The 24755-nt window shown below is 37.2% G+C and overlaps 1 protein-coding gene across 8 annotated transcripts in view; it reads left to right on the forward strand.

Annotated features, from left to right (window-relative positions):
* SMOC2 (SPARC related modular calcium binding 2) overlaps positions 1-24755 on the forward strand; it is a 195054-nt gene that overhangs the window by 71483 nt on the left and 98816 nt on the right. For all 8 annotated transcript variants that reach the window (XM_040058731.2, XM_040058729.2, XM_040058733.2 and 5 more), the window contains one exon: positions 382-456. In XM_040058731.2, the coding sequence (XP_039914665.1) occupies positions 382-456 (75 nt within the window). The remainder of the gene's footprint in view (positions 1-381; positions 457-24755) is intronic.

Raw genomic sequence — 24755 nt, forward strand, 5'->3', positions numbered from 1 at the left:
GCCTCTCGAGGAATTGATTGCCATTAAATAAGCAATAATAGTCCTATTTTGTGGCTGCCTTATCACTCACCGCTAATCTTTAAGAATTTGGTCTGCGCTCGTTATATATTCTGGGTCCAGACTAGGACATTTTTATTTTAATTAAACATAATTTTCATCTAAGAGTATTCATTTCAAACTTCTGTACAAATAGGATGCGGAAAGGACTATTCATGCCTTTGCATGAATAATAGTCTTAACTGCCCTAATATAAACCAGTGAGGCTTTTTTTTTTTTAAGATCCGTGTTTCTTTAAAACTAGCTATGTACGATTCAGTTCTTAGTAATTTTTAAAAATGTTAACATTTATAAAGTATTTTCTGCTGCCTTTTATTTTTCTAGATATAGCTTCTCGTTATCCTACTTTATGGACTGAGCAAGTAAAGAGCAGACAGAACAAAACCAATAAAAGCTCAGGTAAGAAACCGAGGTTGTCCTTACTTCGCAAAGCTCCTGTGAAGATATGCATGAACCATTTTAATAACCATCATGCTTCCACTCTCGTTGTATGATAGGGCAAGGTTTTACTTGGCTAAAATGGTATTAGTCCACTAAAGTCTCTGGCTCACACTTATTTGCATCTGTTAGTGGGTCAGACATTTATTTTTTTACATTCTTCTTAATTATCTTTCTCTTTGTTATCTGCTTATTTTGGGGTGATACGTAGCAAGAAGGTGCTTGTAAAATGACAGCATGGGTTACATTTTTTTGGTGGTAAATCTTAGGAGGCAAACCTGAAAAGAAGCAAACTCCCATCAGAAGCCAATTTTCAGTGAGCAGGATTCAGAAAGACAGTGTTAACTCCTTTTTACTACATCAGTCGCCTACTATTTTCAAACTGATCACTGGTTTGGTGTGAATTAATTATGATGCTTTTTAAAAATAATTGTGGAATTCTGGCTTTACTTACTTTCATCACTGTTTAGAATTGAGCTTTTTAAAACTGGACTAGGAATATCAGGTGAATGTCCTAAGACTGAAGTCTCTCCAGTATTCAAATAAGTTCAGTGCTTTGGTGGATGATAAATTTTGATGCCTTTCTCATTGCTCCTTCCTTTCAGTGGGATAAACTTTAGAGAGTCTTCTTGGTTTCTATTTCTGTGGAAAAATGTGTAGTTTGATGTAGGCTATGATGCAGTAAATCACCCCAAGCCACATTTGAAATCCAGTAGAAATTGAGGTTATGCTTTACATTAAGTACTGTGCTTAAGTATTCTGGGTATATTGAACTGAGATCCAAAAGCATTTAGGAAAGACAAGCAATCATCATAAGAAAAGAATCAAGATGCTAAAAGGTTTAAAGATTCCTTTATGCAAGCTGTTTTTAATATTTATTAATTTTTTTTTCTCTTCTTGATTTTCCAGTAGGCACTTAAGGGAAGGTCCTTAAACAGTGTAGACAAATTTGAAGCAAATACTTTTCATGCTGGAGATTTAATTTGTAATTTCTTTAGTCAGTATAGGCAGGAACAGAATTCTTCTGGCATTTCTGTAGCATAAAATATGTGTATAGAAATCTGTCACTGTTAGGAGTGTTTGTTAATTTTTACAGTGCTAGAGACTAAAGCAAGACTTCTTGAGTTTGCAGTGTAGCTGCTGGAAGCCAAAGCTTCCAAAAGCACACGCGTGTGTGCACACAGAGACAAAAAAAAAAAAAAAAAGGTGGGTTTATTTCTGGGAACTGGTAAGCTCCAGTCCATCTAGAAGCATATTTACAAGAGAAGAGGAATCAGAAGCATAGTTTGCCTGTGTTGTAACTGCTATCCCATCATCAAAAGCATGATTATGTTAGATTTGCTAACAACAGGACTTGCTCCTGACTGTGGTGCCATACCCAGGCTAGCAGAATTACTTTCTGGAGGTACTGTGTAGCAAACCTTGTGTTAATTTGTAGCTATATCTGATGTGCCAGATTGGCATAATCAAGCAAGGTGAATCCAGGTGCTAAAAACGGTGTGCTCTCTAATTGTTGTAGGAAGGTACTCAAGGTCCTGGGGGGAAAAAAAAAAAAAAAAAAAAAGTTTTCCCTTAACTCTCAGATTCCAAGACTTTTTGAACATCCACAGAGAATCAACTCTGGACTGTTATGTGGACAGAACAGGAAAGATCTTGCCACTGAATCCAGTAGATTGTAAACATGACATCTTTCCACTTCCAGGCTTCAATATAAAGGATAAATATAGATGTCTTCTTCACTCAGTTAGCTTAGTAAATTCTGATTCAGACTTTGTCATACAAACATCAGAAAGCTTATTGTAAAGTATTTGCCTGAGGAAAATTTATCTCTGTATAAGAACTGGGTTTATAAAACAAAACATGAAGCCAAATATATTCATAATGGGGCTAATCTTTCCTTTCTTTTTCTTTAGTAATCCTAGTGCTGTCAAAGAAGTTCTTGAGGTATAACAAGTAAATAACACCATCATCTAGCCCTGCCTATAGAACATAACTAAAAAAAGACAAAACTAAAAATTTCAGGCAAGATACAAATATCCTATTGAAAAACTTACTATTTTAGTCTATACTGCTTTTCTTCTTGCCAGTTTTTACCTGAATATATGTTCTAATATATCATGATCATCATGCCATCTACAAACTTGTCTTGAGCTGAGAAATCAGTCTCCTTAGGAGAAAGTTTTTATGAGTTAAAGTCACAAATGAATACATTAAATTTGTTTTAACCCTCATGAAGTGGTTTGCTTTTAATATTCTGCAAATGACCTGCCAGTTACAATTAGCCAGTAAAATCAGCATAAACTATTTCAGGTTTTGGAAGATAGAAAGTAATGGCTCAGGAAATTCTAGTTTATATTAGTTCTCCAGTGCATTCATTTGACTGAATGAGCCTAAATTAATTTAGCATGGAGTAATGGCATTTGCAAGACTCACAGATGCAAGGCATGAAATTAGTGGATTATATATCCATGTTCTACAATGCCTTCTACTGTCTGCTCTTTTTTGTAGGCTCAGTGAAATAGGCCTTTGCTGTTCACTTAAGGCATTTGTGGAGTGGTATTTAACCTATTAGTTTTAGAGAACAATTTTTACTCCTGGCAAAAATGCCATCAACATTGGATCGTGTTACAATAGCTGTGTTTAGAGTGGCTGATTTGAGTAGAAACATTTTCATTTTAGCTCTTTTTGTACATTGAAGACGATTTTAAAAATATTTTTTCTTTCCATAATTAGAATATTCATCTCATTGCTAAAATAGTTTTTGCTGAGATGTTTTATACATGTCACAGTGTCTTTGCAAATAATTTATGACTATCCCCACTCTCCTCATTTATTTATCCATTTCACAGAAAATATTGTGGATTTGCCATATGAAATTGACAGAAGTAAGAATTTCAATAATAGCTATATAAAATAAACAGAAAACTTTGAACAAAGGACTACATGGTTTCTGATTAAGGCTTTTTTTTTTTTTTTTTTTTTTTTTTTTTTTTTTGACACTGCTGTCTGTCTGTGGACTCAGTGTCTAAATTCCTGCTGTAGTTGGTGGAGCTGTAATCCGTGCAGTCAGTGAAGCCTGGAGTGCCACCCAGCTCATTGTGAACTGACTAGGTAACTGGAGCTCGCTAGGCATGGGGATGGCGTTAGATCTCTAGCTGATATTAAGGTGTCTGTGTTTTAGGCAAACTTAATTACTCACCAGTGTCAGCTGGTGTACTACTCTTTTAAAAAAAAGAAAAAAAAAAGAAAAAAGAAATCCGGGTACTACTCTTTTAAACCTTTAGTACTTTAGACCAGAGGACAGGTTTTTTGCCTTGAAGAAACTGGATATTTTGGACTATGTTCTTAGGAATTGCCAGTTACTGTAACTTCAGGGCTCAGTGCAAGTTTAATGTGAGTGGAGAAGACACTGCAGATTCTTTCCTGTCACCTAACCGGGAAAATGCAGTCCCCTGAGGAGAGCTGGGGCTGGACTGTTGTCTTGGTTTTGAAAGACAGTTGTCTGCCAAGGAAAGCTAGAGCCTCCCTTCCCTCCAAATACTTTTGCAATTAGGGACTTTCAGGTAAAGATACGGGAATAGGAGTAACAGTTCTTTACTAGGAATATTAAAAAAGGAAAGTACAAGTGTAGTAGTACAAAAAAACAGGCAAGCAAGCAAACAAACAAAAATCGTGGAAAAACCCTGATAGAATCAGGGATATGACCTGGCACCCTGTTGGTCAGGGTGTTGGAAGCAGTCCAAATAAGTCCTCCTGGAGTAACAGATGGAGTTACTCTACTCTGTGGAATAGAGATGGTCCTGTTGAAAGTCCAGTGGTGACGAGATGGGTCCAGTCTTCCTCTGGGATCCAGTGGGAAAACAGGATCCCTTGTGTTCTTCAGTCCCAGTTTTTATCTAGCTGGAAACAGCTGGCTCCTCCCCCACTGTGTGGAGCATCTCACAATGGGATGATGGAATGTGTCATGTCATTGGTGGACCCTAATGGGCCATTATCAGAAGATGGCCCCGTGGAGGATGGAAGGGTGATGAAAGAGATAAGAAACACTGCCCCACCTGGTTTTAATGTCTGAGCCATTATCAGAAGGCATCTGCCCTCCTCCCTCCTGGAGTTATAAGAGATAAGGAAAAAACATCTCCCAAAACCAGCTTTCAACAGATGGAATAGAATACACATTTTTTGGTTACGTAACCCAAGACAGCTGTAAATCTCTTAGGTTCTCCTTGCTGCATCTGTTGTATCAGCAGTTTATATCCCTCTGGGATTCTTGGGAACATTGTGTGACATTTTTCAGAGGCTGTACGCCATTTTTGTGTTTGAGTATTGACAAAGAATGTGTAGCTTAATTTTTTTCACAATGCCATTCATTTTGTGAGCTTGAATTTGAGAGCCATTATTTTCAAAGAGTCTGTTGTGGGAGCACTTTCCTGAGAAATAAATAGGGTGAGTTTAGCTGATAATATTTTTTATATTCAAAAAGGTTCTTAAAGTACTCAGTAATTTCTCAGTAAAATCTGTACACCACAGAGTAAACCATACTTAGTGTAAAAATCCATTCATTTTGCAAATACAGGAAAGCGAAAGTCACCCATAACCTGTAATATACTTGCATAGGTACTTAAATGCCTTAGAGATTCTGGTGATAATGTATTTCAAGATTAAAAAAAAAGTTTGAGTATTGTTTTAGTGGCTAAAATACAGTACAGTTTCACCTATATACTATTCAGTTCTATTTGCTTATTATTATACTTCCATATTCTATTTCCATAAAGATGTTATAGAATCTTAGTGCTAATGATTTTTATGTTCATTGATCATACTTGATTTCTTGATAGTGTATTTAATGAGCATTGTAAAGGGGTTGTGAAACTGGTGCTTGTTGTGTTGATAATCCAGTATGACCACTATGGCTAAAATGGAAGAGAGGAAGAAATTGTTGCCTTTCTTTGTTGACCCAATAGCTCACATTTCATCTGAACCACACAAGCATGTGATGCAGTGTTTGTGCCAGCTTCATGATTTCTGCCATCTTGATGCTTATATGCTTTAAGCAGGTGCTAGTGGACAAGCCATACATAATCCATCATAAAATAGAGTAGGCCCAGAGGAAACCCTGATCGGTCATTAAGGCTTCCGAGGCAGGATCAGGTTTATGTGATTATGACCATTTTTCCTTTAGAATGAAGAATCCTAAATCAGAATTAATTGTCTCCTCAAACTATGGTTTTAGTGATTTCAGGAGTGCCCAAATTTCAACCTCTTTATCTGGATATTCTGGTAATGTAGAGTCTTCATCACAATACTCTACTTCACCTGTGCACACGTGAAAGGGACACATCACTTTTTATTTCATTTCCTGATGCAATGGAGTAGTGTTTTATTGCTGCCTTTTTGCTACAGACTGTTATTTTTGATACAGGACTTAAAAAATCTGTTGCAAGATTTTATCAATTAGTCCCTGGGAGTTCTATCCAACGGGAGTTTCATTCTCAAAACACAATGTGGGAAAACACTGACATGCACATACAGCAATGTATTATAGACTGGCTGCAAATGTAAATGAAAACAATTGGCAAAATGTCTGCTGAGAATACCTTCTTAATAGACTAAAATAATAAAATTATGTGTCTGTATCTATACAAAATAGCTGCTTGCATTTATCTGTCTGTGTCGTCTGAATCTGTTGGCAAAGTGTGCCAGTGAGACTGATTAATATGACAGAGTGACATTCTAAGAGGCAAATGCAGTTTTTATTGCCGTGTCATCTGACAGCTTCAAAGCATTTGTACATAAGAGTTTTTCTCACATGGAAACTATGTTGGTTGTCAGTGAGGTTTCTGTCTTGTTAGCTTGCTTTGTTTTGTTTCTCAGAGGCAATTGTTCCAGTGGTATCCTTGTGCACTGATCATTCCCTGGAAGTCACCTCCTGAAAGGACAAAGACAAACCTTGTTCCATACTTGAATGCTCATGTTCTTTCCAAACTCAACCTGACTAACTGCTTCCTGTTTTGCCTATCCTGACAAAAGTAATTTCTAAAGTTAAAAAAACTTGCATAGAAAAACAGAAACAAACCAAAGAAACCAATTTTCTTTCAAATGAAATAAATGTAAGAGTTCATGTGTCTGCCCAATTACATCAATTCTAAGAGCCATTCCTTTCTAAGCATAGGAAAATTATTAACAGAGAGACAGAAAGCTGAGTAACAGCTCAGTGACTTTTTATTTATTCTCATTAATTGTTGTATTTTCCAGATGTTGCTTTTAGTGATCATTGAAGGTAAATTACCTGCAGTTGAAGTTGTGTGGGCTAGCAAGGGAAAATTAAGATCCAGTTGCATGTTTCCACTTACTTTTTTATTACAGAATAGTTAGAAGTTTTCTAGAAGTATTTTTAATAAGGCTTACTTCATAATGTGAAAATTTGAGATACAAAACCAGTTCTAACAGAAGGAAATCAAAATGGATATCATAACAAAGTGAGGAAAGAATATAGACAAGAGAGGGAAGGAAGTATTTTAAAAGGTTGTTGCCTGTCTTTCAGCAAGGATTCCTAGGAAGTCGTGTTGGCCTGCAGACCCCTGGCTAATCGTCTGTTCTCAAATATGCTTCTGTTTACCGTTAAAGGAGGAGCAGGTGATGATGACTCCTACTTGCTCTTACTATGTTATGCCTATACTGGGCAGTCAAAAATGGACATCAAACTAATGCATAAAGTAGATTTGCATAGGGGAAAAGCCTGAGCAGAAGTGCTCCATTGATTGCAAACCACTGAATTACACAGAACTGGAGCTTTTTGCCTGTTCCTAGATCATTTCAGCCCTAAAGACAGTGTTTCTTTCCAACAATTAGTGAGGTAAGAGCCACACTCAGCCATGAGACTTGCGCTCCCAAGCTTGTGTTGTAAATGCAGTCATTAGCTGTAGCTGGAAAAGTCAAAAGCATAGTAATAAATTGTTGAAGTATATCCATGTCATGCCTAGTGTATCTGACATTGTCAGGGGCTGAAAGTTACAACAGCTTATTGGAAATCTGTAATGTTCTGGCACAGAGGTTTCATAATCCAAAGTAACTGAAATGGAATTGGCTTAAGTCCTAAAATTGTCAGCTCAACCCGTGAAAGGAAAGTAGAATGCACAAGTATTGATTTTAAATGTCTTCAAACATCCCAGTAGGCTATTAAGTCAACACATGGATCCTGTCAATGGGAACTCAGTCCATAACAGATGGGCAGTCTGTCTCTGCCAAATTTTTGACAAGATCAAGTCCAGACATTTTCACTGTGAGCTTTCCACCTTGGGCTCATCTGCAGGTCAGTTCCCTGCACAAGGAAAGGCACTAGCATTAATTCATGACATCTACATCAAGTTCAAATATTTTATGTTAGCCATGGATCTGGGTTTTGGGCCTTGTAAAATCTGTGGGTACTGAAAGACATGAGCTGGTAGAACACTTTTTGTTTGGCTTGTTCTCTCAGCGAAGTGGTACATGGCAGTTAAAGATAAAAGCATTGCATGGAATTTTAGTAAGAAATACTCATTCAGATGAAGATTGGAAGCTTCTGAAAACAACAATCCTATAGCCTTCTCAGACTCTGGGTTGGCTCTACAGTGAATCTGTAGCTGATTCACTGAATGTTCCTTTTAGAGTTCAAGAGGAAAGTTAATTATTGGGAGTGAAGTGTAATTTCTGATTTGTATTTTAGTCTAAACCTAGCATTCTTAAGAAACTGCTGGGGAGGGAGATTCATGAGGCCCTGTCACAACTTGTTATATGCACTTCTGTTATATTTGTAAATATTTTAAGGTGTAGGAGGTAGTTCTCTTAACTTCTCCTTCGTTTGTTGTTGTTTTTTTGTCAAGAACCACAATAGGTTTAGAGTAGAATTCTTAACAAATATTGCTTGCAAGATACCCTCTGGCAGCTGAAAAACTCACGGCTTTAAAACTACTGAATGTTCACACCACTAGGGCCAGTCAGTAAATGGTTGCCTTAGTTCCTAATAGAGAACTTTGTCTGACTTTTCAGCAGCAATTTTTAGTGATATTCTGATCTTGATTTGCCTGTTCCTCTTTATACTCTGATCCTCTTCCTTTTCCTTGCCTTGCTTTGCCTTGCCTGACCTAAATTGGTAAAGGAAAATTACTGTTTTCTTTCAGTTCTTTCAGCGTCATCCAAGATTAAACTTTCCAGACCTCCCCACACTGCTTGTACATTTGTGATTCATTCTTAATTCATAGGCTGCTGGATCATGCTTACTAAAGAATTGTCCTATCTTTAATAATCCTTTTCACAAAGATTTTCATTTGTCTTCATTTTAATTTTACATATTAGTTCAAAACTTTAAAAAAGATCAAGCACAGACATTTCCAGCGTTTTCCTCCCACTACAGGGGAAGATCCTCCCATCCTAAACCATTGAAAAAAGGGCTCTGTTTTACATCCAGTTGATGTTCTTTATCCTCAGGATGTTCCAGGGCTTTACTGGACCCCCACTGTGGAGAGGAAAAATATATCTGTTTTATGCAAGGCTGATAATTTCTATTTTACTGCATGTGTTAAAATTTGATGCCAAAAGATAGTAATCTTTCCTGGTCATTTTTAATTATATCACATTACTTTCTACAGCAAGTAAATGACACAAGAGTCCTGCTTGAAGTTCTCCTTTAGTTTTCAGATATACACTCCCCCACCTACCCAGAGCTTTCTATGGTTTGCCAGACATCAGCTTGCATAATCATAAAAACATCAATAAGGTCCATAAATCCTAAGAGGAATGTTAGGTTAATGATCTATATTTTAGTGACAGATGAAAAAAAATCATGTAAATCATGTTAATGCATAGAAAGATATTAGACTGGATCATATCTAATGACATAATCTTTCTGAGAAGTCGATAAAACTTTCAGTCAAGACAGTCTGGTTCTGGCTGTGGCTGTACTGTGATTGTTGAGTGGTATGTAGAAGATAGGTCTTCCAACAGGGTAAAGTAAGAGCTGCCAGGCCTTCCATCATCATCCAGTGACCTGAGAGTTATGAGGAAATGTCCATGTTCTGTGCAGAGATGCAGTTTTTTCTTCTAGCAGGATAAGTTAAATAACTAACTATCTACCCTTCCAATAATTGAATAAGCTTTGTTTGAAAAAGAAGTGAAAACCATTTATATGGACTGTGGAATTCTACTGTTTGATCTGCACTGAAACATTCTGACTGTTGTTAATGGAAATACAGACCATGGGAATACCATGTAATGTTCCCTGGTGGATCAGGTTATGGCTAGTCATGTTATCTTAAATTTGGAGGGATTTTTAATTGGATCATTTATCACATAAGAATTCCAAATTTCTTATTTGCCAAGCCATGTATCTCTGAACAAAATTGTTGAAGAGACTGACAGCTTGTGTTACAGTTCATGCATTGCTTAATTATTTTCAAAAAAATTCTTGGCCTTTTCCTTAATTCTGTAAAAGATTGCCATGTGATGCAGGAACATTTAGAGGCTTCATCAGTAATTTTAGTCTTTTCCAGTTGGAACAAAAGCAGGAGAAATTCAGCTCTTGCAGTGACTTCTGTGTGATGGGTGGAATTCACCCCCGAATACATGCATTGGCCACACATCCACAATGAAGCTATTGCATTAGTCTGACTCTTTACGGTAGTGTCTGCTTTTATGGATTGTTAAAGTCCAAATTTGGTGCTGTCATCCATGGATCTTTTACCCTATCCTGTCCTTAATGCAATGTTCTGTATTCTTAGAGTTAGTTTCCAGTGTAGAGCCTTCTTTCCACGCGAAGCCACACCACGGGTCATCAGAGCAAGGAAACTTATTGTAGTCAAATGATGTTGCTAAAGTACATAAACCCACTTTGAGATCTCCTCGTCTGTACCCCAACTGTCATGTTACGACTGGCTTGCTTTAGATTTCACTACGCTCTGTACATCATGCTCTGTCATCTTTCAAATCAGACTGCTCCAGATAAATGTTAGACACTGTGTTTTCCCTGCACTCTGCAATGCCAAGGAATAACTGCCTAGGAATAACATTAAGGATTGTTTTCGCAATGCACTTGATTTCTGTGTTACTGGAGAAGAAGCAGTGGTTGAAGAGACAGACCACTGTTTTTCATTAAGCTATTTTTAATACCTGTTTTAGTTTAAAAACAGCAGGCTAAGTATCTGCTCTCATCCACAAATTAAACTATGTTTAAATAAAATTAGGGCTGTAAATTAAATTTCAGATCTTAAATTCACTTGGTCAAAACACGAGAGAAAGCAGAGGGCAAAGCTTAAATATGCCAGACTGGTTGAAAATGCAGCCTTCTGTAGAAAGGACATGACTTACTAGGGAACTTGGTTTTTGAATATACGTATTTTATTTTCATCTTTAAAAAGTGCATCTTCAAGACAAAAATCTAATAAACGGAAAAGGTCTTCAAATAACTGAATGGTTTTGGCTCAAAGCTCAAAATCTTGATGGTTCATTGTAATGTCTTGTCGGAGCTGTACTTTTAAGACGTCATTAGTTCTTCCTATTTTGAGGGCTGGGTCCTTAGGCTGACAGTATATGTAGAACATAATGGTCTCCCTGTTTTATAAACTTGGACACTTCAGGAATCTTGGATTGTGTGGTTCGCTGTGAGGTTCAACACAAACAGCTTGTTGAGGGATTTTGTTCTCTTTTTATCAAAAAGAAACACTTTGAATGAAAAACATCTTCTCATTCAAATCTTGGTTTTCCAGCAGACAGTCAAAATAGAATTTTTCATCCATCTGTACTACAGTAATAACAAGCTATGAAAAAAAAAATGTTCTTGCCATTGAAACAGTGAGTTACCTTGTACCATTGTTTCCCAGTGAGATCTTAGTGATATTTAAACTTGCCAGTTTTGTTCTTCAGTGAGTAAAAACAACTTATCAAAATGAAAGAACTTTTTTTGGCCTCTGTTTGAAGGAATTATTAGATGCAGTTTTTGTGGGACTAGAAAGCATTTTAAATAGATAAATTCCTCAAACATGGGTGACTTTTAATGCCCTTGAATTATTTTCCAGTACACCCAGTTAGACCAGGGCAACAAACTCATTGATACTTGGTCTGGTAGCAGATGAGTATGAAATCAAATTAATTCTTCAAGTGCCTCCAAAATCTGAGGTAAATTTTTTGCAAGAAAGAAAATAGTTCAGAATTGCAAGATGTGTTCAAGTTCAAGTCATAGGAAGGGTTGAGAGCCTCCCTCAGTCATTAGGCCAAATTTTCACATCTGTATTAAAGCAAATGCCAAAAGATGAAAGGACTGACGAAGACTGATTCTGGTGATTATGTTTACCTGTTGCTTAGTGAATTCATCCACATACTCTGATACAATGGAGACTTTTAACAGAGTCAGAAGTGTGATTAGTTGCAGAGGCTTATGACCACGCTGTCCTGGTGCAGTTTACTCTTACAGAACATCCCTGTGCCCAGTTATTCTGGCTGGCAAGGAGGTAGGGGTGCTTTCTGTTTGTTTACTTGCCTAACTGGTTTGGAGAGGAGACATTTAAGTTCTGATCTCTCTGACTTTCCTAAAATTCCCATTATGTAGTTAAAGTCATAATCTCAAACTGCCAGAAGGTAATGAGAAAATTGCTAATTGCATTGCTCTCCTGTTTGGCTGTATAAGTGTCTTAGCTGAAGAGACTTACAGTTTTATTGTTCTCACAGTTTCTAAACAGATTTTAAAAGCAATATAAGAACATTTTTAAGATGTGATTTTAAGTTCTTATGAATTGACGCAACAGAGATGCAGCAAAGCCAAAAATATGAGTATAAATGTCAGTGGTTTGAAAGGTTACTTCTCCCCATTTCCCTAACAACATCTTTAGTATAAAACAGTGACTTGTAATGTAGTCACACACCCCGTAGCTCATTCCTTTAGCAAAACAGTCCAATATAATAATAGCAAATGACTGTAGGAGGAGATGATTTAGTTTCAGCAGTCATGGAGCCTCATTTTACTCAGAGCAGTGTAAATAGGAGTGACTGCTGCAGTTACAAGGGTAATACCACTGGAAGACTTGTGAGGAGGGGGGAATCAGGCCTGGAGGCTTCCTTTTAATTTTCTTTTCATTTTTCTCTTTATGGAGACATTAACGGTACAGGACCAATGATGGTGTTATCGCTTCTCTTGGAAACACAGTGTCCACTCATTTCTTAAAGTAGTTAGTATGTAGTATGTCAGTCTACTGAATCAGTGACAGTAGGACAGCCCACCCCAATCCTGCTGCTCTTACATAGATGGAATTCCTCTTGACTTTAATGAATGTGCTGTCAGCACAAGGGCTCCTGTACTCCACTGGTATTGCCAGCTGAAAGGCTGAATAAATTATTTTCTCTTTATTATCTTTATGAACAACTTAATTCTCAACAGATGTGTTTTGCACTCTGAATCGTATTTATATTCAGAAAAATTGAATATTCATAAATACCTTCACACATCATAGATTATGTCACATAACTAACCATGGTGCTAAGGATGTCATGGTGCACTGACCTTTTCAATACTTCTGTCAAAATGAGCCTGTGTGGCTTCTATATAGAGCACCCTGTGTCCACTGCAAGGCTAGAGGAAAAATGCCTTGCTTCAGGTCTTTTTATCCCCTATATGATTAAGAAACTTTGTGAACCAGAATACTTAATTTAAGCTTAATTTCTCTTTTATTTCATACCTACTTTTATTGGAGCCTTCTGCAAAGTTGTTATAGTCTCTGTTAGTCATCCTCAAAGCTGGTAGCATACAGAGAATTCCCTGTTCTGTTTCCAGTCCTTTCTTTGCAGTCTTTTTTCTCTCCTGTCAGTAGCTGATCTTCACTGCCTATTTCTCGATTTTTGCCTAGATATCATTGTGCAATCTCAAATGCTGGGGAACATTTCTTGTGACACTGATATATCATCTCTCTTTTCTTTCATCCTCTCCTTTTAATTTAGAGAGCCAGGCTTTATGAGGAGAGTAACCAAGGAATAAAGGCTGTTGATCCTGCTATGAGTTTGCAGGCTGTATTCTGAAAATACAGTGACCCCAAAACCAAGCTGAGAGTTCTTAGGAGCACCCAGTTGAGCAGTGACTGCAAAGAATAGGAAGAGAGCTGGATTCCTAGATTGAGTAAACTTGGGAAGGTGTCATTACCTATCTAAGTAGGATGTCAGAGACCATTTCAGAGATACCTTGTCCAGCTGTGTTATCCATATTGCAGGATGGGGAAGGATACCAAAATGTAGGAGCGACTAGATGTTTGACCCTAAAGCTTGTGAAGTATATTTTCAGCATTAATTCAGTATTTTTCTGAGGAAGAATCTTTCCTTAATAAGAATTCATCCTAAATTTGAATGCTTCCTAAGTAAGATCACATCACCTTAGTCAAAGCTGTGAGTTGTTTTGTGGAAGTTCATTTGAGTTTTTCAAATAAAACTCATACAAATGTCATAATGTCAATGCTTTTGGTCTGACTGACTAGTGCTCAGAGTCTTGGACTACAATTTGTGCCAATATCACTTTCTCAGGATGTCATTGTGGAGACTTAAGCAGCCTACAAAGTATTGTATGCGAAAACATTTGACGTCAGCTAGTGGAGGGAGACAGCGTGGTTTCATTGCTTACATACAGGGCAGCTAGCCAGGAATTCCAGGGCTCTAACCCTGGCTCTGCTTTGGACAGGGCTATCACAGTCTGGACAGATCAATGCAAGCAGGAGAAAAGTTTCATCAGAGAGGTGGTTGAGGACAGCATCTAGTACTATTGAATATGATACAAGCTTTACAGAGTTAGCAGGTGTAGCAGTATAGCAGGTGTAAGTGAAGAAAAAAGTGTTGTATTGACCAGCTGAAATAGTGGTATTTCTCTAAATCAAAAAGCACTCTTTTCAATTTTGCATGTAGGTTTTGCATGTAGACAAGACATGAGCCTTTTGTTTTGTTTGTTGATCTCAGTATTTCAGTCATGTAAATCATGACATTGGATTTGCAACTACATGATAACTTTAAAGATTCCTCCCCTTCATTCTGCAAAGTGTACCTGTCATTGTAAAATATGTATGTAGAACATAAGCAAAAGAGGATGGCCTTGCCCCTTTGATGCAAGGGAGAGCCTGTGTCTTCTCCTGCATGATATCTTTATGAAAATGTGATTACATGTATGAGGCAAAATTACTAGTGTTCAAGGGCACTTGCCTTGGGACTGTACTCTAGTTACTCCCAAATGAGACCCAAGGCAAGCAGCTTTATAAATACACAGGCTTTTCCACTCTTCTTTAGCCTGTGTTTGTTCCTCATTATTGATGAAAACAAGTACCACTAAAGGCCCTTGTGGACTACATTAATTATGCCAGTGGTTGATTGGTTTGGCCCCAAATGCTTCATAACAATAGGCAGATTTAATTAGCAACAGCTCTGATTGCAATAGCTTCACAACCTCCTGGGAGCATCATGCACTGAGCTTCTTTTTGCATTATTGTCAAGACATTTAACAACGTTTAATTTTCCTAAATTAAAAAAATACAAAGCATACAATGCATCATATGTAGAAACAATAACAGAACTGTCTTCACATAAGCGATAATAAAAATGTTTCCTTATTAGGTGACTGAATGCCAGCATTGCTCTTTCCTGTGATGCTCATTGTAGAAGTTAAATATTTATAATCTGTTTTACTTGAACAGTACTGCCAAAACTAGCCTTTTAGATTTTCTTCCTTAATTGCAGAGAGCTTCAAAATAAATATGGTTTGAGGTAGTTGTACATGTCTGTGTGGGGAGACAATATGGAAATGGGTCTGAAAAGGCTGGAAATACCAAGCAAACACCTTGAAAAAGAACACTTTGGGAAACCTGCCCTTTATTCTCACACACAGGAAATTGTTGGGAAGTATTTTTGCAAGGCCTGTATCATTTATATGGGTCGTTTGTGTGGCACATTAAACACTTAAAATAATGATCTTCTGAGCACATAAAGTAATTATGGGTTGTAAAGGATTAAGGATCCTTAGACACTTTAAAACTCTCATTTTATTAGTTCAAAAGTCTTTGCTACTATGCATTATCTAAGAAGCCTTTAAAATTGTACTCAATACTCTTGGAACTGACTTTTCTGCTCCTGATCTCTACTGTGTGCAATGGAATGGTTCCAGTTTACAAGAGCAGAAATTTTGGCCTGGAATTTTCAATATGATTGTAGGTCTCCCATTCTTCAAAAGCATAGCAATATTTCACTCTCACATATTTAGCATTATCTACTCTTCAGAGAATAATTTCTTTTTGAAAACAGAGATGAAAGTGGGGTGGAATTGGAATTTTTATTTTTGATTCAGATTCCCCTTGTTTTTTTCCAAAGTTTGAAGGTAAAGCCAAGCCAAAGATTTATCTTTGCTCTTGAAACCAAAGTGCAGGCTGAGCTGTTTAACCACAGCCATATGACAAAAGAAAAAAAAGAAAAGAAACACCAACGTAAAACTATATTAAAAGTCACTGGAGTAGAAAGAATTAGTATTAGAATAACCTTACTGGCTTTTACTCTTTTTTGGCTCATCTTCTTTATTGCACACAAAACCTTGCCAAAATCAGTAAACAGTCTTCTGTCTGAATCCTGGAGCTCTCCTCTTACAAATACTGACATCCTACATGCTATATAAACGGTGTGCTTTGGATATAGTGTGCTGGGGAACAAAGACTTGTACAGCCTTGAATGAGCCTTGGGCTTTATGCACGGTTAAAGCAGTGCAGTTACCTTTTGACCAAGCTTCATGTTCATGTTGTTGAATCTCATACTGAGGACAAGAGTTTTGGAGCAGGATCATCAACAGATGATACCACCTTATAGAAATTGGTTTGTTGCTCTGTTAAAAGATTATTCATTGGACAACACAGTCCTTGTAATGAGAAACAGAAGCAATAATATGCATACTCATTTTCCACCTGCTTCTTGCCTTCTCTTTGACAAGATGAAGAAGGAGAAGACAGCAGAAAAGTGGACAATTTTTGATTCATCTGTTGTAGATTGGCTTTTAAGGCTGTAATTATGTTCTCAGTATTACTACAATTTTTTTAAATTTTGTGATTATTTAACCCAAGTAGGTTTAAAGTACTCCTCTGAAAGGAGATGGCAATGGTAGCATAAACTTTTGCATTATGTCTATCAAAGTAACTGCCCGAAGCACTGAAGAAAAAATTGAGCATTTCTCTTTCAGCAGCTTGCTTATTTTCTATATTCCTGTTCAATGCCAGAGGGCCAAATTCTTACCATTCTGTAATGCCCATCCAGTCTGCTATGAATTGGACAAAGGTGCAGATGCTATTGACCATTTTGTAAGATACTCTGACGTGTAAAGGAGAGCTACCAAAATTCAAAATAACATTATCTTCTTTTTTTGAATCTATCTGCACATTTTTAAACTATGCATCTCAGGTCTCATTCCTACGAAACAGACAGAAATCCTCCTGGCTCCTGCTGGCTTCTGCAACAGTAATCAGGGTTCTGTCTGTAAGGTGGTTGGAAATGAGTTAATACTTAGAAAATTAAATGTAGGTGGGGCACAGTCACCTCAGGCAGGAGTTAAACAATAAGGCTGGAAAACACTGCATGGTGTTTAGCATGTGCATTAGCAGTGGGAACCTGTGGCAGGAACATGACACAGGCTGCAGCCAGAGATGCCACTGTACATCTCTGAAAGGAAAATTACTTGAATGCCGAAGGTCAAGTATCCAAAGTCATATCCACGCACTGGTGTAAATATCTGTTTCCCAAATGGGAAAGAGAAACAACTGTTTCATGGAGGGGAAATGCTAGATGGATAAACATTTGTATAAGCTGGCTGGGTTGTTTAAGTGCCAAAGTATGAATTTAGGCACTCCTGTTTGCCTATTTTGTTTTTTAATTTTTAGTGGAGCTATTCAAACAAATATGTACCCTCAGCTTACCTGGCAAAGAGTTTCATTTTCACAGCTCTATGGAAAAAGTGAACCAGCTTTATTTTCACTTCAAATCTCTCTCGAAAAATGTGAGATCTTTCCACTGGCAGGAGACTCACATTTGCTGGTCAATATACTCATAAAGCAAGAATGATAGCTTTGCACAATTTTGTTTCAAGAATGAGCCTTCAGATTGCTATAGCAAGCTGGCCAGCCAGCCACTGTGTTTGGGAAAAGTCAGTGATTTTCATTTGCTGTAATTTTGGGTGGTGGGTTTTTTGTTTGGTTGGTTTTGCAGTTTGAACACAGTGGGGCTGCTCTGCTCTGGCAGGATGAGGCAGCCATGTGTAGCAATAATAGGTACCGGTATTTCCTCATGTGTAGGAAAACCAGCTTTCATCCCATTTGGCAAATAACTGCTTTTGGATGTATCCTTGCAGGATGGGGCAGTTATTTGCACATTATCCCTGTATCGCGTTAGGGAAGTCAGGTTAACAAAGCCTAGCAAGAACACCTGGAAAGTGATAATCCATTAATTGAGCAAAAGCAGGATGAAGGATATCATCTCCTCAGAAGACCAGATTTTTCACTCTCCTTGTGAAGCCTGATGCCATGTCACTGGCCATTTGGACTCAAGTGATTTTTGATTTGTGTAAAGGTTCTATTTAAAGATCCGTTGAACAAGGTAGGGTGTAGAAGGTATTCCTTGGATCATACCTGGCACTTTGCAAAGGCTTGCTATCACTTTCACACACTGCTGTTAAGGATTTAACAAAAATACGCTGGTTTTGGTTTACTGCTCTCTCACGTTTCATAGATAGTACAATAAAATATATGGCCTGGAAGTTCTATACAAAAATTTTAGCTCTAATGCAAAATGCATGTTCGAAATAACTCAGATCTCTATAATCTAATGTATTCTCACTTCATGTTTCTCTCTTATCTACAGTAGAAGTAAATGTTAATATTTAAACCTTTAGGATCTGATTGTGTCATGTTTGCAAATGAAGCCTAATTTCTGTCTGAGTTTTCAAGTTGAGACAGATCTCACGCTACTGTTTTATTCAATCTGAGTAATAGGAGCAAAACAGAAGATTGCATTTGGTTTGAGAGGTTGCTAGTTTGATCTCTTAATCTGTTCAATGGCAGCAAAGAGAAAAGGGATCACAAATGAATAGCTGAATAAATTAGTTCTGTGAGAATTTGAATACTTGCATAATGTTTCTCATCTGTTTAACCAAGAAGTTGGGCTAAAATAAATAAACAAGCAAGCAAAGGAACAATCAAATAGAATGCTAAAATAGCAAGCTTTTTGAGGCAAAACAGTTCTTTTGCTTTTGCAGTGACTGTGGTTACAGTCTTTTTCAGTAACTGTGGTTACAGTATTTCAAATCTTAAGAAAACAAAGAATTGTAGAGGTATGAGCAAAAACTCCCCTAAACCAGAAACTTTTTAGAAAAAGTCGAGCAGAAAAGTGGGTTTTGATTTTGATTAAAGAGCAAGTCATCTCATTACATTTCAGATTTCTGTCTTATGGCCCCCAAACTTTCGTCTGTTGGTAGAACCAGAATTTGTGTATTTCAGAAATCTTGATTGATATAGGGCTACCAGACCCAGAGTAAAAGTTGAGAAAATATTGGTGTATACCAGTAGATTATATTGATTATGATTATATTCTTTTCAGGTTAAGATAAATGGGGGTTAGTGGTCTCTGTATTTTGAATCTTTTTTTCAGTGGGCCCAGTGCATTTTCAGATGATTTTCCTTGTGTATTGCAGTGTCTTTACATATGAAACTACATAGATAAATGAGAGCATCTGTCTGTGATTTATCCTTCTTTGTTCAGTGGACTAAATTACATAAATCAATCATACTAAAGTACATAAATTAATCATTAGGGCTGTGTTGAAGCTTTTTGCTTTTTGAGCCACAATTGGCCCAAGCTCCAAAAGTGCAAAATAGTGATCAGCTGTACATTGAGAACTCTGAAAATGCACACAAGGGGCCTGCAATATTTGTTTCCCACAGGTTTTTTCACAAATGAGAAAGAATATGGGTAGGAAGGTTGCCAGCTTCCTCCAGGCTTTGAGAACCCTCATGCTGATGTGCATCTGAACCTAACATAAATCAAAACATGTGGTGCCAGATGAGTATTAATGCCATAATTTAGTCCTAGGTTTTGGTTGCCATCTATATATTGGGTCTAAGGTTGAGGGTTTATTAATGTTACCTATTCCTTACAATCAATACTTGGTCCATGAACAAATATTAGGCTTAACTGGAAACATACGTGCGTATGAATGTCTTCAGCTGAGACCTGATGCATTGTTCATTGAATTTAGTAGGTATTTTTCCATGGATTTTTATTGTGGCAAGCCTGGCCCACATAAATACCATTTTTTTGATCCAGGTTAATGAACAGCCTTTATAAGAAGCTGGTAGCATGAGCAAATTAATTCTTGCATTTTTTGTAGCATTGTACTGTGCTCGATTTCAGTTAAAATCGAAGTTATATGAAAGTGTCATGAGGTGGCAGGCAGACAAATTCTTGTAAGAACAGCTGTCCTGGTTTGAAAAAAAACAATCTTGAAAAAGATTGGTGTGAGATGCCCATGCTCTAGCCACAAGGGACAAGGAAACAACTTGCTGTGCGCAGAGGAAGTTGGCATTCGAAGTGTCTTATACCACTTTGTCTACCTCTTCAGAGAAGGGATCTGTTATGCTAGAGAATGTCTGGGCAAAAGCTTGAAATCCTGAAAAAACAGAAAGCTGTGGAATTACGTCTCTCCTTTCCTAGAATGAAATAATTTGGGGAATTTTTGTCGTTTGTATTAGCTGTGTTTCTAGCAGGAACAGAACTGATGGATTCTGAGTGATGAAATTGGTCAACTACAGGTAAAGAGCTTATTGGTTTACCTTGAATGAGTGTGCTTGCTGAGTTGGAATGATGGAGCCACTGCTGTAGTGGACCATTTTGCCATTCAGTCAACTTCAGCTCCTCTGCAGGAAGTGCATAGCTTGAATAGAAATTATCCCACTTCCCACTTTCCTTTCTAAAGTGAACATTTTGGTTGTATGTGGAAATACAATTTGGTGTAATGTAAGTGGAATTCCATTCAATGAAACTTGCATACTGTGGAATATAAAAACATATTGTGATCAGTTTCCTTTGGGTGTATTAACTTCACTGGTTCAAAGAGGGTTCATCCTAAGGAAATGGATCAAATTCTTATTCTCATGAGATGTGAAATTTCTTGGAGGGATTCATGGGTATCAATAGGAGGACTGTTTATCCATCCTACCTGTGGTGTATTGAAATAAACTAGTGCAAAGCTTCTGTAAATCAGTACTTGAAGTGCACTAAAATTGGGCTTAATTAACTAGGACAGACAGATGATTTGAATAACACTTTGATTAGCAGAAATTGTCATACAATTTAGTTATACTAAAATTTCAACATGACTATATTCTGTCTGTATATCCTCCCAGAAACAGGGTAGAACTGCAATGTTGACTACCTGTGATGTTACCCTGCACTCCTCTAGAACCTGCTTATCACTTTGGGAAGTATTTTTGTTCACAGGTTTCCTGTTACCTGCTTTCTATAGGGGACACTGAGCTTCATGCCCTAATAAAAGCTCCATTTACCCTGAAGGCCAGGTTGTCTAAATTTTCCTTTCATCGCCCATTATGGTAATGAGAAAAGGAGGGAGAAGGAACCAACTAAGAGCAGAATTTCTTGGAGTGGATTCTGTTTGTTATATATGCATTGTGAGGTTAACAAAATTGGAACGAAAAGTTTGTATAGTGGCAGGAAGTGTTAAAGGACCCTGCAGATGCTTCTAATTTTCTTCAGATTTGACAACTTGTTTCTGCCGAACATACTGAAATTTAGGCATAAATACAGCTATTTACATTTATGCAAAAAAACCCAACTCAAATTATTTGTAATCATGAAATTCCACACATTGGGATAAGTTGTGATAAGGCACAGCAGAAAAACTGCTTGAATTTCTTAAATGAGAGGCCTGTTACAAGACTAACAGGGTGATTATTCTACCATACATAATGCAGCACTCGGCGTTTTAGATGTGCAGCAGAAAAATGCACAGTTAAATAGATTATTCAGGATGACTTTTCCAGAAAAGTCACTGCTGTTCTCCTCTAGGACATTCCCTAGTAAATGCTAATTAACATTTTAGATAGCCCATTACAGATGAGTAAATGGAGTCTTTAATAAATAAGGATTTACAGTGTTACATACTATTACTATTGAGGTATTTTTCTTAATAATCAATTTAAACTTCTAAAATTAACTTTAATTTTCTTTAAAAAAAATCCTGTAAATTAACTTGATTTACTGAAATCCAGACTGTTTTCTCAGGGAGGACTGGCAAAAGAAATCAACCAAAGATTTTATAGAAAACATGAAACTTCTCTGAGATTGTCATTAAATGAAGTATGTTTCTTATTGACAGAAGATGCAGCATTTCAGCTGGTTGGTTGTAATGGATTGTAAAGGCATCTTAAACCAGAACATGAAATGAGTATTTAGCAACTAATAATGAAAAGGGAAGAAATGGAATAGCACCACGACATAGGAAGTGTAACATACATTACATGTAAAGCATTTTTTTTAAACTTGCTTGTAGTGATAAGCAAGAATTTTACTTTGTCAGTCAGAAATAGCCATTGCGTGGGTGGCACAAAGGCTCTTGGTGTAAAAGCAGGCAAAAAGGTATATTTCCTTATATGACTGAAATGTCTGTGTTGAATCAGTAATTCTTATAAGCCTGAAATAAAATGTGATTTGGGTAGGAAATGCAGAAAGGTTTATTAATCTGAAATAAATTATCCCAGCTAACCTATAGTGCTGGTTAACATGGTAGGCTATGCTGAAAGGATTTTTTTAGCCATGTTTAACTGTTTTTTTAACTAAGATGCTTGGAAAGTAGCTCCTTTTTTTTCTGGCAAGGTAAATTTGAAGGAACTAAGTAAAATTTACAACAGTGTAAGCACATTTCTTGAAAAGAAGAAACTGGAGTGTCAGTGCTTTTCTGTTCCCAGAAGGAATGTTATTGTAATAACGCATTCCATAGAAGGTTTGATGCGTTTTAATGAGTAAGGTATTTATCCTGCTTTTATTGTGGCATAGATCCTTCTCCATACTGTTCATTTTATGGACTTCTGTTATCCATCTGTTATGGTTTCAGTTCATAGTTGTTGTCAGATTGTTTGGACAAACTGTCAGAGATTTTCTAAGTTAATGACATTTATCAGTGATTCTCCTGGGAAATGAACATTTGTTGACCATGAGTCTTCTGACATTACAAAGGCAATTATTTTCAGTGGTATGGTAGCTCTTGTGATAAGAGCTCTTAGCATCACAGGGCTACAGTTGCATCTTTCCACTACTCCTGTTGTAAATAATTGAAAGAAAAGTCTGAGAGGGGATGAACGGCTCCCTCAGACAGGAAATCACGCAGAAGATTAATGTTCTGGTTCTAGCAGGCAGCATTGTAGATAAGCACTTTAGACCAGTTTTCCTTTAGGTAGGAAGAGTGTTCTAGTGGGGAAAACAAACAGGGAAGTAGTAATGGTGACACAAATGATTGTGTCAAAAGTGTACAAAACATTAGACTTCAGAAATTACTGTCTTGGGCAGATGGCCTGATAGCTGACCTGAAGCTCATTAGCCATTGAAGAAGGGAGAAAAATGTTAAGCTATTCTGCACTTCTGTTGAATGAGATTAATGAACTCTCTTCAGCAGATTTGTAATAAGACTCTTGTCATTTGGCTTATAGAGAACTGACAGATGTAGTGTGCATCATTTTTTTTTCTTTCCCTAACTTGTTAGAAATAATCTAGATTCTATCTGAAAATGAATTTAAACACAGTGATGTGTGTTCTTCTGCTTGTTAGAGTTTCCCATATGTAAGGGAAAGATAAAAAAATAAAAGTTTCAGGAAGGGAAAAGTCCTTCCTCTTAGTCTTTAAACCTTCCTTTTGATTACTGTCTGTTTTGTCTCTAGTCTCACTTGTGATGTTAAGTTCAAGCAGTCTTCTGACTATCCCTTCTAAAGTTCTAAGCCACGTTTTCAGCCCCCTTATGACATCTTTCCTATAATTCTGCTTTTCTGTACCTCTGAGATTTAAAATCTAACATAAAGGAATAGAAGAACCTGAAGAAACATGACCTACTGCGAAAGATATACAAATTTCTGGCTCAAGCAACAGTTTGTAGAAAATCTTGTCTCAGCAAGTCAACCAGTGAAGACCAATTATCTGGGTCTAACACTGTCTCCTAAATCACCCCAGCAGAGGTGAGCACTGGCCCATGAGTCAGCAGTGCAGTCCTTCACTGGTTGTTTCAGTAGAAACTAGAGCTTCACAGAAATTAGGGAGTGTAGTTTATGCCCACAGCTGACACAGTTAGTATCTGCCTCTGCCCTGGGAATTTTCTGTTACACCCTCTCTGCTCTGATATATTTTGTTTATCTGGATGACCTGATTATGTGGCCTTTATAAACCAGTGTATTTTCTAAACAAAGCTGGGAGAATACAAATGTGTTTTTCATACAAAGCTGGGTGTTGTGGAGATAAGATACCTGCACATCTGCCATATTATGTTGCTAGTTACAAGGATATAAACCAAGAGAGGGTCACAGTAACCAATGGCATGGTCCCAAGGTTTATAGTATGAAAGAGACATTAATTTAGTGGAGTTTAAAGAGGAAAAACTATTTCCTCTCTCTCGTGGCAGCCAATTTACCCCATGTGCTCTTTTTTGGTTGATTGTATACAAAACATATAAAAAGTGAACAGCAAAGCTAAGTGAGGTGTTTTCTAGAATTATTACAGCTTATTATTTGATAGTCATCATAATCCAGATTCATTGAGGGGAAGATTTATTTTGGCTACTCTAGGAGGATGTTGGTGACAGATTTCTACTTTGTCAAACTGTAGTTATTTCTGTGAAGGTTTCAACATGAAAGCTGTCACCCTGGTTTTTCTGAGTTTTTTAAAGCCTTTTAATTGTTCATAAAATGGAGTCAGACTTTTTAGCTACTGTACAATATTAGGAGCAGTTTTCACTTTTTCTCACACATGTAGCGTAAACAAATCCTTTGTTTTTCATTCTCTGTCCTTTGTTTGCATATTTCTAACCTGAAAACAATTGTAACTGACAGCTGGTCTGGCCATTGGGCTGGGAGGTGAACACTCCAGAAACTAATCCACAGCCAGACCTACAAATGTATAAAAAGTAAGAAATAAACAGGCAGAGGGCTCTCCGCCTTGTTCTCCACCTTGGCTCAGCTTGAGCTAGCTCG

Source organism: Hirundo rustica, chromosome 3 (genome assembly GCF_015227805.2).
Source record: "Hirundo rustica isolate bHirRus1 chromosome 3, bHirRus1.pri.v3, whole genome shotgun sequence".
Lineage (NCBI taxonomy): Eukaryota > Metazoa > Chordata > Aves > Passeriformes > Hirundinidae > Hirundo > Hirundo rustica.